The sequence below is a fragment of the Artemia franciscana genome, chromosome 5 (genome assembly GCF_032884065.1).
Source record: "Artemia franciscana chromosome 5, ASM3288406v1, whole genome shotgun sequence".
Taxonomy (NCBI): Eukaryota; Metazoa; Arthropoda; class Branchiopoda; order Anostraca; family Artemiidae; genus Artemia; species Artemia franciscana.
Window position 1 is genome coordinate 26,874,638 of NC_088867.1, and position 18,438 is coordinate 26,893,075.

Sequence of the window (18,438 nt, forward strand, 5' to 3'; positions counted from 1 at the left end):
TCACAGTTTCTTTTTAAAAATAGTGTTTCAAAAAACAGTGTCAACTTTGACGAAATCTCAAAAATTTACTAATCAAAATTTTACTTTTTTTAACAACATACTGTATTTTCCATGTTTTAAAGTTCGATATACTTCGCTTAAATTACAGAATTCCCATTTTTACAAGAAAAGGTCTATTTCTCAATTTCTACTCCCACCATATTTATTTATTACAAGGTCGATGTCTATCTCAATATTTATGTGAATGTTTGCAAGGGCTAGACCTGTCAATCTAGAGTTATTTTAGTTTAAAGCTCTTCGTTAGTATTTCCTCCTCTATTCATCCAAAAATATTTGAATAAAGACTAAAATCGTCAGAAAAATATGAACTCTAATAAAGATACATGTAGGTATTTTCTTTCAACTTAGTATATGAGTCAAAATACTCCTAAAAAAAGAAATTTTTATGTGTCTGTTGTTTTCATATTTTATAAGTATAGATTGGTGATCAAAATTCTCAGGGTTTCAAGCTGTGGTAGATTTCTAATTGTTTCTTTTTTAATTGTTAGAATTTAATTGTTTTAATTGTTAATTTTAATTGTTAGACACATCTGTTAAGTACAAGTATAAAAATTTGAAATTTGACTCAGATTTAGCATTAAGTAAAAGAATTGTCCTGTAGAAATTTTGATTTATAAACAACTAATCGTGGAAATATGATTGGATGGAACGTATCAAAGTAAGTATAAAAATCCTCAGCAGTATATATAGCAGTTTAGACAATTTTATGGACAAATATATGAAACCCTTAAGCAAGAATAAAATAATAATTTTGTGGTTAGTTGGTATTGAGAAAGTTTGAAATCCTGAAGTAAAATTCTAGTTGCATTCCATTTCCGTGGTTAACTCAAGTTGTATGAATTTCCAGTTTCTATCAACATTTTAAAAGTAAATGTCCGAAAAACCATTCTTCTGATTCAAAATGAGAACTCAGAGATCCATCTATACCAGCTAGATAAAAAATAAACACATAATTATTTGCCTTCCTTTAAACGAAAATGTATTTTTCTTAAATGATTACTCCGATCTTGTAAGGAGTATTTTGACTCATATATTTAGTTTTAAGTATTTTTCTTAAATACTTAAGATTTTTCTTAGCCCAAAGATTTTGGATTTTAAATTTCACTACGTTGTTATTACGAAATGAAGATTTCCGCCTCCCAGTTGGCTTTTGTGGTAATAGGGAGAGATTCCCTTGATAAACCTAAATTTAATGAAACACTTTTTGATTGTAAGCAATGTTAGTAAAATCTAACAAACACTGCACAAAGTGACTAAAACCTTTTTTCAAACTTGTTTGCAGAAAGAAACAGTCTTAATAATTAAAAACCAATTATAAAAAATAACTTTCGTCCCAACCCAAACCAGAGCAAACGTTTCCAACCACAAATCCGCCACCTATTCAGGGGGCACACACCCCCTTCCCCTGGATCCGCCACTGCTATTGAGCCACATTGACTCTTAGTTACAGTCTCTTACCATGAACTATCTGATGACTGCCTTATTTACATAGAACCTTAAATGCCGAATAGCGAAAAAATCATCAGATATTTGGTCTATTATCACACGAAATAAAGCAATGAAAATCAATTCAAAGTATTTTGTTTTTGGTGTTCCGAAATCAAAATAGGAATGAGCGATTTAAAAACGATAAACAGCTAGAATAATTAGAAGAGTTTGACAAAATTGGCTTACTATTAAATTGGAAGTCTAGAGATAATCGTAGCTTCTTCTTCGTCAGTTGCATCAGCCTTAACATAAGAAAATTTTTTTGCCATTCCTAAATTCACAATAAGAGAGGAGGAATCCGCATCCAATTGTTGTATTCCCATTTTGGCTTGCAAAATGGAGTTTTCAATATCATATGTTCGCCAGTGTACCATAGTATAAAGGTGTAAAACAGTATTAAAGTAGTAGAACGAACAATGAGCCTTTCACTAACTCCATTTTTGGGTAGGTCAAGGGAGAAGAAAGAAATTCGGGGAACGTAATTTTTTTGACGATTTTTCTTGATTTTTGGGGAAATGCCTGAAAATCGAGGAAAGTGGAAGCACTGCAGTGTTGCCGTATATGAAACAAAAAACACGCCAGGGCCTTTCAAAAACATGCCAAGAAATACCATAGCCTGCTATTATATAGTCATAGGCTGAGTAGAGAGAAGTAACGTGATAAACGATGACAGCTATTTTGGAAATCGATAAAAATGGGGGAAAACAAGGGAATGTGATTCATCAGTACTTGATATATAATATAAAGTAAGAGCTCCTTATTTTTTGGTCATTTTTTTTTGTATAGCCTAGGGCTATAAAAGACCATTAAAAGGGGTACAGGGTTGAGTTGTCAAAATGCAAACCAAACCATGGGAGTAAGCAAAATATTAGCAATATAAAAATGTGCAAGGATTTGTTCTAGCATGTTGGCTTCTCAAGAGGCCCAATTCTTACCCTTTACCCTATACACAAAACAACAGTGTACAGTGAGACAAAACACATATAAGATTGGCTATGCTTCATCTTTCAAAAGTAAAAAAAAAAGTCGGAAAGAGAAAAAAATAAAAAAATTAGATTTCCAACATAATGAAGTTCCAGTCCACTCCATTCTTATGGCTCACATCCTGTCCCTTCCTTCAAAAGCCCCGAATCCAAAGTCCAGCTGAGCAAGTCATTTGAAATTTTTAACTGAATAATAGCCCAGGCCCGAAAAAAATTCTTTATGTCGTTTCAAGTTTGTTACACATCGTGAAATGGTAAGTGCGATTGTGATAGTATTACATCTCACAGGGGCAAATGATATTTGTCAATTTTCTTTGTCTGGTCTGGATTTTGATGGATAGTAATAGGTTTGTTATAAAAGAAAAGAATATGGAAAACACCTAAATATTAATCTAAATTTTATTTTAAATTTTTAACCTAAATTATTATTATAAAAAACGCCTAAATATTAATCTCCTGAAGATAAATTGTACCTCAAATCGTTTATGCTACACTAATAAGAATTATAACAGGCAGTTGTCAAAACATGGTAATATTTTCCTTTATTATTCCGAAATATTACGTAAATAGTTTCGTAGAAAGCATTTAGATGACTTCAACATAGATCCAATAAAAAAGTTTTCAATTGCTGATCTTCAAGAAGGGCAAACATTATTTTTTGACAGTATCCAAATATGTTCTGTAAAAAGACGTTTTAACTGATTACATGGCATTCATATCTTCATTCTAAGTCCTACTTCACTCCAAATTTGGCTGAAATAATACTTTTTCTCCCTAAAGCTGCAACATATCTTTGTCAAAACTTCCTTTTCATTTTGGTCACTCATTATCAGACAATGATATGCCTTTGGAAAAGTCAAACTAAAGCGTTTCGCCTATGTTACTAGATGAAGGTAATTCAGCCATGTGGAAGAGCACAAGTTCATGTGTCTTTTCAAATACAAAATTTTCAGAATTATTTCTATGAAATAATTTCTGCTGATTTAACCCCCTCATTCGGCTTGTCGGTATTTTGAAACGTGCCGAATTCATTTTCTAAGTTCAGAAAGGTCAAGGTCTTCAATAAGGTACCAAGTTCCTTTAATTTCCCAAAAATATAAGCTGTATACCAAACCTTCAATTGGCTCATCCAGATTTTCTGTCAAGATGGAAATACTGAATATTGACCAATAATGAACGAATACGAAAATATATTATATTTTTCTTTGCGTTTCTGTTTACTTTTGTGTCTCCCTGTTGGGAAGACCTCCCATGCCCTTTCTGCCCAGCATTTCTTCAGTTGTTTTGCTTTTTATGTTCTGTTGTTGAATCTTTCTTGTAGCATTTTTGCTATTATTATGACAAGATGTAGGATTTCCTATACACGTCACACTATGTGTATGGCCCAACTTTACTAGCTCTTCTCCTCGTTGGGGATTAATGTGATGTTTTTTTTCTATCTTTAAATGAATCGAATGAAATAGTCAAAACAGTTCTGAATAGCTTCGGTTTTGCCACTTAGGCAGCTGGTTTTCTGGTCGAATAAGACTCGAAAAAAGGTACAGCGTATTTGAGTGCAGTTTTTAATTAGTTATATATGTACTCGACACTTCGAGTTTGGATTGATGTGCTGCCAGCTTTTACAAACTTATCAACATACTCGGTAAACGTACAATCAGACATAAGCGAAACTCCTCCAAAGGATTTTGTAGGACAAAACAGCTAGAAATGGTGCTGAGAGGAGAGGGGATTCTCGAAGGCTTCTTTCAAGGCACAAAACGTAAGGATATTTAACTGGGAGCTATTGAGAGTAAATCTATATTCAGTATAATCATAAAAAAAGGAGTCTAGGAGGTTATCTCTGAACTGCTATTCTATCACTTGTTTAACTACTAAAAATTAAAAACTAAAACAGAGTTCATCTGCAAATTTGAATCGTTCATGAAAATTTGCTAGCACAAATTTGATCATGCATATGAAGATAGAGCCGGTATTTTCGGCTCCTTGTAGGAATGGGCATGTTATGTTTGTCATTCTGAGGTAATGTCCCCTTTATTCAATGGGTGTACGCACTGCGTTCGCTTTTCAGAAAAAAAAAGAAAGAAAAAAGAACATGAGCTAGACAGCGTTACTGACACCCATAACTTCCATGTTCCTGGCCACAAAAAAAAATGAGTTATGAGGTCGAATGCTTTCTGAAATTCCCCTTAAAGTGCAAGGTTTAAATGCACTGCTGCAGACCACAGATAAAAAAAAAAGAAAGAAAAGAAAATAAGCTGCAGCGTTGCTCCAAAACAGGATCAACGTCTAATTCAAGAGCTAAAGAAAATGGACATGCTGTACTCTTACTTTGCTTTCAAAAAGAAAAGTTCCAATAGCGAAACTAAATTTCGAATACCAGAATGGTACATCAACAGAAATCTAAAACATGCCAAGACCATACGATAGTTAAACTTAAATAAAAAAATAGGCACGCATCTAAATCCCGTCTAGCATCTTTGGCAAAGAGAAATCAGATCTAATCAACTGAATCACTCAAGCATAGCAAAAATACATGAAAACTCGGAACACTTATGGCAAGTCTTATATTTTTATCAAGATCAAAGATATATAATGCGTTTAAAAACAAATAATTTCCAAATGACTGTGCACAACAGCACTTTCATTAGTTTACATTCACTTTCACTCAAACTAATTTAAATCAAACCAATGTTTGCAGCACATTTAACTAACAGCTGAATCAGACTGTATTGTCCTTCATTCAACGAGCTTTTCTTTTATATTACAAGTGAGTTATTCATGAGCCAACAATTCTACCGAAAATGTCATCAACCAAACATGGATCATCATCATGATGATGGAAACGGCACCTATCATGAAAACGGCCACTATCCTAAAACAATACACAGTTAATTAGAAACACAGCAACTATATTCTCAAACATCATCAAAATTGATATTATTTCCCTGATAACACAAAGTTTTAAGTTTTCATTTAAAAATGTATTGCAGTATATTCTCTTCTTATTTTGTTATACTTCGCAACTGTCCTTTTCGCATATGATATGGGTTAGAAGCAAATTATTTATCATTGTTACATATCTTACATTTTAAACAGCAACCTTGTCAAAAAAAAAAAAAAAAAAAAAAATTTAAGTGAATTGTATAATATATCAAAAATACATTACTTTTATGCTAAAATCACCAAACAAGTTTCTAGTAGGATTGTTCCTATAGGATATTAGTTAGTTATATTCTTTGAATGCAATTTATTTTAAATTCATTTAAAAATATGTATTTGCCCATACCAACAAATTTAGTACTTGAATGAAAACTTGTTTCAATAAAGATTTCATATCTAACTGCAATTCAAATATAATCTTCAAACAAACAATAATCTATCTAATTCGAAATCTAACTAACAAAAATATGATTTTAACTACCAAGCAGTACTGAGATAAAGGACCAGAAATCTATCTTTTATAAATACTAATATTACGATTTCATAAAGATACAATTAAATTTACAGTTAAATTTACTGTTCCTAGATGTAAAGATACATAGAAAGTGGAAAAATTCTGGATGCCGTCTTGATAAATAGCTTGTCTTGAATCCTGGAAATTTTAGTCTTAGGATCTAGGACCTTATCCTAGATCTTGGGATCTAGAGCATAGTTTCACCACTCAGAGAGAAGTAAAAGTAATAATATGGTACCCTCTCACTAAAACATCAGCCATATTGCGTCAAAACTTTGGTCCTGTGTTAACAGGGAAACTATTAAATTCAGTGCAAAGCTGTGTTGTTTACTAGGCTATTATATTTTTGAGGGGATACAACTCCTCAATGTCACCCTGAAGCCACGTTTGCAGTCCCCATTCTAGTTAAGCAACCTCATGAAAAGTCTACTTCAACATCAATATGAGGACACATAGGCGAGGTTCCCTTTCAAGGATGGAGGTAGGAACTTATGACAGAGTGTATGGCACTAAACCATATCACAACATCAAAGGAGTTCCAGTCTTTTATACCCGGCTTTTCCTCACGGAGAATTAAGCTTAAAAATATGATTTGCAAATAAACTGATGTGGTAAGAGTATTTGAATACTTTTCAACAAGCAAGATTCTATTAGAAACATTAAAAATTATTAAGCAGTTTTTGATAGTAAGCCTCTATTACTGATATGCCAGGAATTGCAAGAAGGTGGCAATAAAAGCCAAAGTAATATCTCATGCTCACTCATGCACAAAAGGCAATATGAAACATGATCTTATGCTTTATGAAAGAGAATTTTGCATTATGAAAGATAATATTAAAATTTTATATGACACTGAAACTTACTTCGAGGTCTTGTAAAGCCAACTTGACTTCATATTCATTGAGATTTCCATATTCTTCAAATATTAATCTTAGAATGCGTCTCACATATCTGACCAGGTGAAAATCTCCGCAAATGTAAATATGACCATTTTGAAGATATAACGATTCATACATACGAAAGGCATTGTCACTGATCACCATCTGCACAAGTCCCTGGAAAGAAATTATTACTAAATCCAAACACGGCTCCATCTACATTAATTTTTACTTTAAGGGAAAAACAGCACATAAACAAAAGAAGAGTCAAAAACTAGTAACGATAACTTCTTTCCATTAGACATGCATGTGCCTTCGGAATCCTAACAAACTGATTATTACCTATATTCAAAGTCTGACTACTACGAACCAACTATTATTTTTCGTTATTTTTCGAGCTGACTCTTAATTTTTTTCAGATAAAATTCTTTTAATTTAAGAAAACAAAATTTATTTCACATACTTTATACAAAAAACTTTTAGTTTTAATTATACCTAATCATTCAATTTGATTCGGCTCTCCGCATCATCACGCATGCTTATAGGGTAAAGGGATATACTTGAAAGTTATGCGTTCAAACTTTGCTAAACAATCACGCCTAATCACGGTATTTGATATACTTGACACCCCCATAAAAGCAAGATGTCAAAGAAAGTAAAATTAAGTAAAGTTCTAAACAGGCAAAAACTCGGGGAACAGGCCTTTGAGAACGCCCTTCCCCCTAAAACATTTTTATGTCCACTATCGAATCTATTATCCAACGTTTTCCATTAAATTCATTTTTTTTATCCATCTCAAAATAATTTCTATGAACGTACCTGTACCAAGACCAGATTATTTAGATAAAACTACAAAATACCTGGTCGTAAACATGTATTTTGCATTTAAATAATAAAATATGTATTTAAAAAAACAAATAGACCTACACTAGAGCAAAAAAGCGCTAAAGATAGTACCAGAAGAATTTTTTTGTAGGGTAATCACATGAGTTTTATTTAGGCTCTACTTTACTGTAGAAAAAATTATGCAAACCAAGAATTATGAATTAGGCTAGAGAAAATATAAAAAATGTTTAAACAAAAATAATGAAGAAATATTTTAGAAATTGGAAATAGATTTTTTTTTACCCATCTTTAAGTCAAAACAGTTTCTGTGAACGTACCTGTGCCAAGGCCATATTATTTAGATAAAACTACAAAATACTTGGTCATAAACATGTTTAAATGGCATTTCCAAATACGTGACTAAAAATATATTTTGTTTTTAAATAATAAAATATGTATTTAAATATGCAAACGGACCTACAATAGGCTCTACTTTACAGTAAGAAAAAATTATGCAAACCAAGAATTATGAATTAGGCTAGAGAAAATACCAAAAATGTTAAGAAAGATTTTAGAATTTGGAAAGGGGGAAAAGTTGAGAGGGTAAATACCCTCCCTCTAAAAGAACAAAAGCTATCAGTACATAGCTCCAACTACCACTCCAAAGAATAAAAACCAAATTTGAAGAAAAAACCCGATTCTTTCACAATTTCTCTGTTAAATGGCTGTTTCAGAAAAGATAAAAAAAAAACTTGAAAGACTAAAACTAATAGCGTGAGGTGACCATTACATAAAAGTTGTCTTTGAGTAGTTGTGAAGTTTCATGAACGCTCAACACTTTGGATTTTAGTGATCTTGTCATTGGTGATTTTACCAGGAACAATGGCGTGAATTGGCAGAAAAATGCTAATTATTTGAGAATGGAACAAGATCTTTGGCGAAACATAGTCCTAGTTTATATCAATTTCAGTTTTTGATTCTGGGGCAGCACTGTAGCACAACCACAATCACAGTATCTTGTTTGGCTGATCCGTTTGTATGATATTTTGTGTAAATACAACTAAATACATTGTACCTACTAAACCAACCCCAAGTTACCAATGTTTGCAAAACTATAAATAGATTGTTATCTGTTTTTGTTTGTTGGTGGTGGGGGGGGGGGGGGTACGCTGCAAAGGTATACAATAAGCGTTGTCGAAGCATCAACAACACCATAAACACTAATTTTCAAGAAGAAAATTCTGCTAAACAGAGGTGTAGAATAGTGGTTTTTTAGTACTGCTATGTTATGAACTATTCTTATGCTTCTTAGCAGTTCCGTTTGTTTTCAACTTGATACAATTCACTTTTTTGCAATCACGCGCTTTTCGTTCTGTAAATTCATCCGTTTTCATACTTTACTGCTTAAGGTCAGTGCTTGGTCATATTTAACTTTTAAGGTTTTTCATTTTGAATAGTTTTTGTTTCTTCGATTTTTAGGCTGCTCAAAAGCTTGGTTGTGTTGGGAACTGGACAGTACAAGATATATTACTCCTTATAGTTCAGGGAGGTGATGGAAATGAACATTTCTTAATATTCCTAAAGATATATTTCTAAAAGTGCCACTTCACCACCCTAAGTAAGTACACAGATCATCAGTTTATGCATAGCCTTCTAACCATAGTTAGGGAACCAGACGAGATAAATGTTGATATTTAAGGTATTTGGTGATCACCAAGCAGGAGATAGTTTAAGAATGTAATCTGATGCAATCGATCATGCTGAATACGAAAATCAACGTTATATAGTCAACAAATAGGTGCTACATCCCCATTTCTTCAAATTCCCTAAAAATCGATCTGAAGTGACAAAATCCCTTTAATATAAATAAAGAAACCAAACTACTACAAAATTATGGAGTTATTTGTACAATTAATTGGAATTTAATAACGTTCAATTTTTTTTCTAAATTGTTTTATTTTTTGCCGCTCAGTTGTAATCCTTAAAAAATGACAAAAAATATATTATAGTCTAAAGCAAATGAGAAAAACTTGATCCATCTGCAAAGTTTTTCTACATAAGGTTTATTTCTTAAATTAATGGACTTGTATAGGAAATTTATCATTTTTCAAATTCGAGTGGTCCAGAAAACTCTCTACCATCTATCCCATTATCGTAATCTTTTATATATTTAAACTGAACTGTGCTTGTATACAGGGATTTATCCAGGAGGGGAAAATTGGGCTTGAATCTCGTCCCTCCGAGACATTTTTCTAAGTCGTAAACTAGTAATAAAAATGCAAACAAAGAAGCTATCTTTTCCTCTGACTCGAAAACTGGAATTACAAATACAGAAGTGAAAAAAAACCTTATCTCCTGAACTATAGCTCTTTTGTAAAGCATCTCCCTCCCCATCCCCATGATAAAATTTCTATCAGAACACTTCTATCAGAAATAGTATTCTTTAAAAAACCAGGCCCGAAAGTGACTTTTGCAAAAATCAACCTCTCCGCCCCTCATTAAATTTTTGAACCTTCATTCCCTAGCAATACTTTTTTGGACCCCCTCCCCCAAACCTGAACGACAATCCTGGATACGTCAAGGATTTAAAATGTATTAACACTATTGTATTTAGTTTTTGCATGAATGTTATGTTGACCACTCTTTTGTCTTTATTTTATTATTAACAAATAGTTCTTTTCCATTGAGATTAAGGAACGAAATTAAAGATTAAAACAAATAGAAATTATTCTGTATATGAAACAGGCCAGCCCCTCTTCAACACCTCACTCTTACACACAAGTTCGACTCTGTTCCCTACATATATAGCCATTCGAATTACAAATTGTCTGCACGTACCTGATCGTAACAGAATACAACTTCATTGGTGGGATAATTCACCAAGACCCTATCTGGGGCACATCCTTGGACAGCTTCTCGGCAGTAGGTAGTTGGAAGCTCAATGGCTCCAATATTTTGATATTGAAGCTTCTCTTCTCTGTAAAGATTCATTTCCTGTGTCCTATACCCTCCATAGAAAATAGCTGTGCCCAGATGTTGTCCACCTAAAATTACATTTGGATTTGATACTTATGATGTATAAGCATTAGTACAAATTGACACAGAGCGAAATGAATCGGATCAAATGTAAAATAATATTCAACAATGAATACCAGCTTTTATCAGAAGTAATTTACAAAGATAGTTGAAAAGGTCAAAAACTATTCAAAATGGTAAAAAAAAGAAGAAAAATTGGGTAGCATAAAGGTTTTTAAGATTATAAATTTCTATAATAAGAAAGATGTCTTTGGCTTCAGTTTTTAATTTATCCAGAAAGGGGACTTTGGGCCAATTTGAGATGTGAGCCTTTGGCCCAAATTTAGAATATTAAATTTTAAGTGAAAATAGCTTGAAAAAAAATAACAATAATAGGCTACACCTTGTCTGCTAAATTTGGACCAATCTAGTAGGAACTTCACATCTTGATATAAATGGGGAATAGCACATGGTTATCAACTTATCCCATTTGATTAGACTAATCTAGAAAAAAGTAAAAAATAGCATTAACTGACAGTGAGCCAAAGGCTGACAATTTTTTTAAGACAGGTAAATCGAAAAAACAAAAAACAATATTGGTCGCCAATGAATACCATATTTATCCATAAAGTAATTCATAGTGACAGGTCATGGGAAAGGTCAAAAAGTATTTGAAAAAAAAACGCAATATAATAATAATAATAAAAAAAAACGATTTCCCAAAATAAGAAGAAAAAAAAACAAACATATTTTTCGTTGCCTTTTTTTTGGATTTCGATATTTCACAACCTCTTTCTGCAACCATTCCTGAAGTTCTTCTGATTTTCTCAAGTCTCTCGACATACACATTTTATAGCTAGTAGATTATATGAAAATTACCTCTCATCAGTTCTGCCCGATGCATCCAGAAAGACCTGAATGGTGCGATGCCTATATCCTGTCCTACCATTATAATTGGTACAGTTGGATCTTCTGGCAAATGAAATTGAGGCTTCTCCCTAAAAACAAAAGAATTTTTTTTTTGTATTTTACTAAAAAAACAACAACTTAGTTTTCCAGACTTATTGCTCCAGTCAGTTAACGATACGAATTGCTTGTATTCGGTGTTTTAAGCTGCTTTAACAAAGTACGTATTTTCGTCTCCCAAGTAATGCAATAAGTACAGCTTTTCAATTTTATACAAGTTCTTTTGCTCTAGGTTAACAGAAAAATCTATAAAATCACCCCAATCATCGTCTAAATCGTCACAAATTAAAATTTTAAATATGTAATAGGGTTTGAGATTGAAGCTAGCGTAAGGCATGAAAGGCTTTCAGGGTAAAGTTTATATTAAATAGTGTCTTCACAATTTATCACTTGTTTATCAAGAAATTCAATTTTGTTGCCGCTACATTGACCTAACGCAACATAAAACTTAAATAAAGTGAAATTCCAAGTTGAGCTCGAGTCTACTTTACATTGCACATGTTATGAAGAAGTTTCCTCCGTAAAGTGACTTTCACATTACATACCTAATAGGCCATGCTAGGTAGTGAAGCTACGTTATATGTAACCTTTCAAACTCAAACAAGTCAAACGTTAGGTGGGTAACGCAAAAATTATGTTGCCACTATTTTCGTCGTTTGAAGTCATCGTAATTGTCATATGCAGACTATAAAGAAATTACAAATGCAAAATAGAGATAAAAGATTCAAGCTACTATCCAAGCGTGAAAGGCTTTATAGGAATTTCAAAATTTATCAATTGCTTATTCAGTGATTCTGGATTTGCAAAATTTTAGATGACAGCATAAAATATAACGATAAAAGTTATATTTCTCAAAATACCAATGACATGAAACTTTATAGTAAAACACAGTAAATGTTATTACCTGAAGAAGGCGTTTACGGTTGCTCCAATAGTTGCTTGATTCAGGTACATTGAACAGAGACCACTTCGAGATGAACCATCTGGAAAAATGACTGGGCTGGAACCATCTGGAAAAAAAAAATTATTTGTAATAAAATAAAAGAGAAACATTTCTTGGCCCAGGCGTTAAGACGCAACAAAATGTCATTTCAAGAATGGGGTAATTCCTTTCAGAGATAAGCTCCAACTATAGAAAAAAAGGAGTTGTCGAGGAGTAATAGACAAACTTCGGAGTCGCATAAATTCTAATGGGCAACAGTTTGATTACCTCCACTGCTAAAACTTCTGGGATTTTGCGTTACTGTTCACAACAAAACTGAATCGTCAATATGATAATGGTTATTGGGAAATAGAACTGGATGCGTATCCGACACGGAATGCATACATGTCATTGGCATTATTCTATGAGCTTGGCCAGAGTAAACTCATCTCCAAATAACAAATCTGGGGAAGATAAACTAGAAAGTGTGTGAAAGCACAGAACGCAATTCCTCAGCATGACCTATACGGGGTCATTAGCGGTACATTAACGTGTACTATGGAAATAAACTATGCATTCTATATGCGAACTTGAACAAGCTAGACTTATTAGAGTGATTTATAGGGCACTGAATTAGATTTAGAAATTAAGGTCGTTATTTAACCTAGTCTATAATGCTGCATTATTATATTTTATCATTTGAAAATGTGCGTAATCAGAAATTATTTAGTTTTGATGTTATTCATCTTTGAATTTGATAATATTATTTCAGCAAATGCTGTCCTTTTCAAATGGAGTGACCATAAATCATCCAACCAACACTATAAGTAACATGGACTGGCCAGTTTTTGCATTCAACAACAAAGTAGAAAAAAAATTCATAGAATTCACATCAAATAGGATTCCAATTCATTCAACAAGGCCAAAAGCCCGAGCAAAGCGAGTGGAATTTTGAGAACCAAAGACCAGAATTACCTTTCGAATGAAAAAAGGGCTATAAGACAGGGCTATCAAAAAGCTAATTAAGCAGATGGTTTAGTTTTTTGTCATATATTTTTTTATATATATAAAATTGGGTATGTATGCTTGAACACTACAATAAATTTAGAATTATAACTCTTAATCATAAATATTTTAGAGCATTTATAGAGAGCACTACTGAAGTGACCCAAGCCTGTTTCTTCCAAAAAGGAATGTACAAATTGATTATTTACAATAAAGCGGGTTCAATATACACAAAAAAAACAGGTTTTCATGGTTAAAAATCTTATCCGATCAATAGGTTTTATCTTAAGTAACTTAAATAATTGAGTACATAAGCCGGTAGATATTTTTTCTTCTTTTTTCACGCGATTCACCTTAATAAATACAGAATTTCACTCTACTTCAATGATGAAATTGCTCACCATCAGTAATATTGACAACTCCAACTGTTAGATCCACACAGGTTGGCGAACTCAGCAAACAGGAAGATATAGAATAAAAGCATGGTTGCATTAGCGGGAGTTTATAGATGAGAACTACAGCAGGGATACTCAGTGATGAAAACTCTTCAAGTAAACTCAAAATGGTTGGCCATCTGGAACGCCTCCAGTGTAAATACTTCCCAGGATCCTGAAATAAATTGCACACAAAACTATTAATTTTGCCACATATTTCAAACCCAAAGATATAGCATTTTTTCTTATAGCTGTGCACAAAAAGCATTTGAAAAAAAGCTAGCTATATATGGCAGCCGTACAGCTTAGTGTCTTGATCAAAATTGCATGATATACCCAGGTAAGTTATTTCTATCAAAGTCTATCAGCACAAACATATCGATCAGAATTAAAAGTGGAAAGAATCGAGGATATAGTGTCACGACATATCTCTAAGGCTTAGACTCTCTTGAAGCAAATGTTACTAAAATTTCCAGCAAAGAAACCTACAATGAACAAATAATTCTTCTTTTCCCATTTCTAATTGAATGAAAAAAATGGAAATACAAAAATGCAAAAAGAAAACATCCAATGCAAAAAAAAGACGCGAAAATTTGAAGTGACACTACCTCACTATTTGAATAATTGAAACTTAATAGATATATAATTTGAGTGAAAAAAAAGTACCTCTGAGAGCCTGTTCAATCGTTCTTTTTCTGTCTGATTTGTAGCATAGGTTGCAAGTTCAGATAGAAGCATCATGGTCGGGGGAGTTGTAATATCCAAAAACTTTTTGAACCAGTCAAAGACTGTAGCAGGAGGTAGATAACGAACAAATTCTTTGTTTGGACCTAAAATAAAAGTAAGAGTTAAGAGCTCATATGGCACTTGTGACGAGATCGGAAGAACCAAGAGCTCATATGGTATGAGCTCTAGCAAAATTCTAAGAATCAATAGATTGATTTAAAAGGAAAATATGAGGCTTAATGCCGGTCGGGATTTAAAATAAGAGCTCTGAGTCACGAGGTCTTTCTAAATATCAAAGTTCATTTAGATTCGATCATCCACTCGTAAGTTAAATATACCTCAATTTTTCCTCTCCCTTCAGCCCCCCCCCAGATGGTCTAATCGGGAAAAACGACTTTATCAAGTCAATTTGTGCAGCTCCCTGACGCACCAACCGATTTTTATTGTCCTAGCATGTCCAAAACTACCCCAACTCGCCAAAGGAATGAACCCCGCCCCCTAACCCCCCGAAAGAGAGTGGATGCGGTTTCCCACCCCAAAATGCCGCTAGATCAAGTCGGAATTTAAAATGAGATATCTGATTCACGAGGTCCTTCTAAATATGAAACTTCATTAAGATCCAATCACTCCTTCGTAAGTTAAAAATACCTTATGTTTTTTAATTTTTCAAAATTAACCCTCCCTTCCAACTCCCCCAAAGAGAGCAGATCCGTTCCGGTTATGGCAATCACGTATCTAGGACTTGTGCTTATTTTTCCCACCCAGCTTCATCCCAATCCCTTCACTCAAAACGTTTTCCAAGATTTTATGACCCCCCCCCCCAATGTCAAAAGATCCAATCGCGATTTAAAAGAAGAGCTCTGAGACAAAGGATCATACCAAACATCAAATTTCATTAAGATCCGATCACAGGTTCGTAAGTTAAAATACCTCATTTTTTTCTAATTTTTCCGATTTAACCGTCCCCCTCCGCTCCCACCCAGATGGTCGAATCGGGAAAACGACAAATCCTAATTTAATCTGGTCTGATTCCTGATACGCCTGCCAAATTTCATCGTCCTAGCTTACCTGGAAGTGACTAAATTAGCAAAACCAGGACAGACAGACAGACTGACAGAACTTGCGATCACTATATATCCCCTGGTAGATACCAACTGCCATAAACATTTTGGAGGTAAAAAGTAAAAACCCGAATCAAGGAACAGACATGTAATATAGCAACAGATAAAACAAAAGGCTGTACAAAGGCACCGTCTTAACAACCCGATAAAGTGCTACTAGCGTGACTCTGAAAGCTCAGCCAGACTCAACCCAGCTCTAGATGGGTTCCTAGAGAAAAATGGGGAAGACAAAAAGGAAAGGTGTGCGAAAGCGAAAATACTTGCCCCCCCCCCACTTGTCCTCCTTGCTTAAGGGCCAAGAAATGAAGATCGGCTCCACTGAAACTGTAAAGCCCAATGTCGCGTTTTTTCTTGTTTAAGAGATTAAAATAATTAGCTTCCTCCTGAGTTTCCTTGTGTTCATTAATAAAACAAGGTTAATAAAACATCTAAAGATGGTAAACCTGGTACCCGCAACCCTAGATATGGCCTTACCATTGGCATATTTTTATTTTTTTTCCCTTTAATTCTTCTGTTTTAAGTTATGAATGAGTCCCATATTTTATCTTTTTGGTGTATTAATTTTTATTTTGTAGGATTAGGTGCATTTTTTTCGTTTTCTGCTTCTAACACCATGGTATAGCCAAGGCTGTACCCAGGGGGTAGGGGATTTGAATCCTCCCCCTGGAAAGGTTTTCCTACTCGTAGAAACGTAACAAAATAAATATTTCAAGTCATACATAACCACATTCATATTAAGTCTTATGTGTAAACCATGGACGTCGATTGGAGAAGAGACGTGACTCCCCTCCCCAAGATTTTGAAAAATTACTATTTTGGTGGATTTCGTTAAAAAACGAATTTTTTTAGTATTATAGTAAAAATAAAAATAAAAAAGGATTCCCAAATCGATAAATAAAAATGTTTGTGTGAAATATTTTATATAAGTTAAGCTAAGTTTATTAAAAAGAATAAAACTTAAAAAAATAAAAACATATATACAACTAGGGGCGTGACAGAAATAGAAAACACAATCTAATACGGAAGCACAAATTAGGTACACAAAAAACGCTGATATTACAAAAAAATTGACTTTTTTTTTCTTTTTTTAATTGATGTACAAGCCACAACAAAAAAAGGTGTTTATTTGTAAGCCAAAGTCTCCATGCCATTTTACTATAATAACTGAATACAGGTATTCGCTCCACATTTTCTCTCATATGCTTCTTTCTTATTTTGCTGAACGTTTTCTGGTTTTTTTCTTTCTTTTTTTATGTCCATCAGCAGTTCATGGACTGCCAGCTCGTTCAATCAATTTTCTCATAGCTGTGTTATTGGAAACGGCCAGGCCAGTTCTTAGTATACATAAAAAAATCAATCCTGATTTTTATTTCTTTTTCCTTAATAACACACAATCCCAGATTTGTCTCATTAAGTGCTGCAACATAAAAAGAAAATTCTTTTCACCTATTCATTAATTTTCCATTGCAAGTGAGAACAAGAGATAAGAACTCATATGGCACTTGTGACGAAGTCATAAGAGCCAAGAGCTCATATGGCATAAGCTCTAGCAAAATTCCAAGAATCAACAGATTAATTTAAAAGGAAAATCAATATGCTTAATGCCAGTCGGGATTTAAAATAAGAGCTCTGAGACACTAGGTCCTACTAAATATCAAAATTCATTAAGATCATCTCCCATTCTTAAGTTAAAAATACCTCATTTTTTCTAATTTTTCCTCTCTCTTCAGCATCCAAGATGGTCAAATCCGGGAAAAAACTTTATCAAGTCAAGTTATGCAGGTCCCTGACAAACCTATTAATTTTCATCGTCCTCGCACGTCCAGAAGCACCAAACTCGCCAAAGAACTGGACCCCCCCTAACTCCCCCAAAGAGAGCGGATCCAGTCCGGTTACGTCAATCACGTATCTACGAAATTTGCTTATTCTACCCACCAAGTTTCATCAGGATCTTTCCACTCTCAGCGTTTTCCAAGATTTCCGGTTTCCCCCTCCAACTCCCCCCAATTTCTCCAGATCTGGTCAGGATTTAAAATCAGAAATCTGAGACACGAGTTCCTTCTAAATATCAAATTCAATTAAGATCCAGTCACCCGTTTCTAATTTTTCCAAATTATCACCCCCCCCCCTCCACTCCCCCAAAGAGAGCATATTCATTCCACTTAATTCAATCATGTATCTATGACTTGTGCTTATTCTTCCCACCAAGTTTCGTCCCGATCTCTCCACTCTAAGCGTTCTCCAAGATTTCCCATTTCCCCCTTCAACTCCCCCCAATATCACCGGATATGGTAGGGATTTGAAATAAGACCTTTGAAATACGAGATCCTTCTAAATATCAAAGAAAATTAAGATCCAATAAACCATTCATAAGTTAAAAATACCTCATTTTTTTCAATTTTTCCTCTCCCTCCAGCATCCCATATGGTCGAATCGGAGAAAAGGCTGTTATCAAGGCAATTTGTGCAAGTTCCTGATACGCCAACCAATTTTCATTGTCCTAGCACGTCCAGAAGCACCGAACTCACCAAAGCACTAGAAATCCCCCCAACTCCCCCAAA

General features: G+C 33.8%; 2 protein-coding genes across 4 annotated transcripts in view; one reads left to right on the top strand and one right to left on the bottom strand.

Moving 5' to 3' along the window:
• LOC136027188 (tRNA N6-adenosine threonylcarbamoyltransferase, mitochondrial-like) overlaps positions 1–18,438 on the top strand; it is a 373,253-nt gene that overhangs the window by 120,440 nt on the left and 234,375 nt on the right. The window lies entirely within an intron of this gene.
• Positions 5,081–18,438, bottom strand: part of LOC136027180 (nitric oxide synthase 1-like) — a 29,853-nt gene continuing 16,495 nt past the window's right edge. For 2 of the 3 annotated variants that reach the window (XM_065704187.1, XM_065704185.1), the window contains exons 4-10: positions 14,697–14,860; positions 13,998–14,205; positions 12,574–12,679; positions 11,583–11,701; positions 10,527–10,732; positions 6,849–7,040; positions 5,081–5,403 (exon numbers count right to left, since the gene is read on the bottom strand). In XM_065704187.1, coding sequence (XP_065560259.1) covers positions 5,308–5,403; positions 6,849–7,040; positions 10,527–10,732; positions 11,583–11,701; positions 12,574–12,679; positions 13,998–14,205; positions 14,697–14,860 — 1,091 coding nt within the window. In that variant the 3' untranslated portion in view covers positions 5,081–5,307. The remainder of the gene's footprint in view (positions 5,404–6,848; positions 7,041–10,526; positions 10,733–11,582; positions 11,702–12,573; positions 12,680–13,997; positions 14,206–14,696; positions 14,861–18,438) is intronic. The other variant, XM_065704186.1, reaches the window with a different exon arrangement.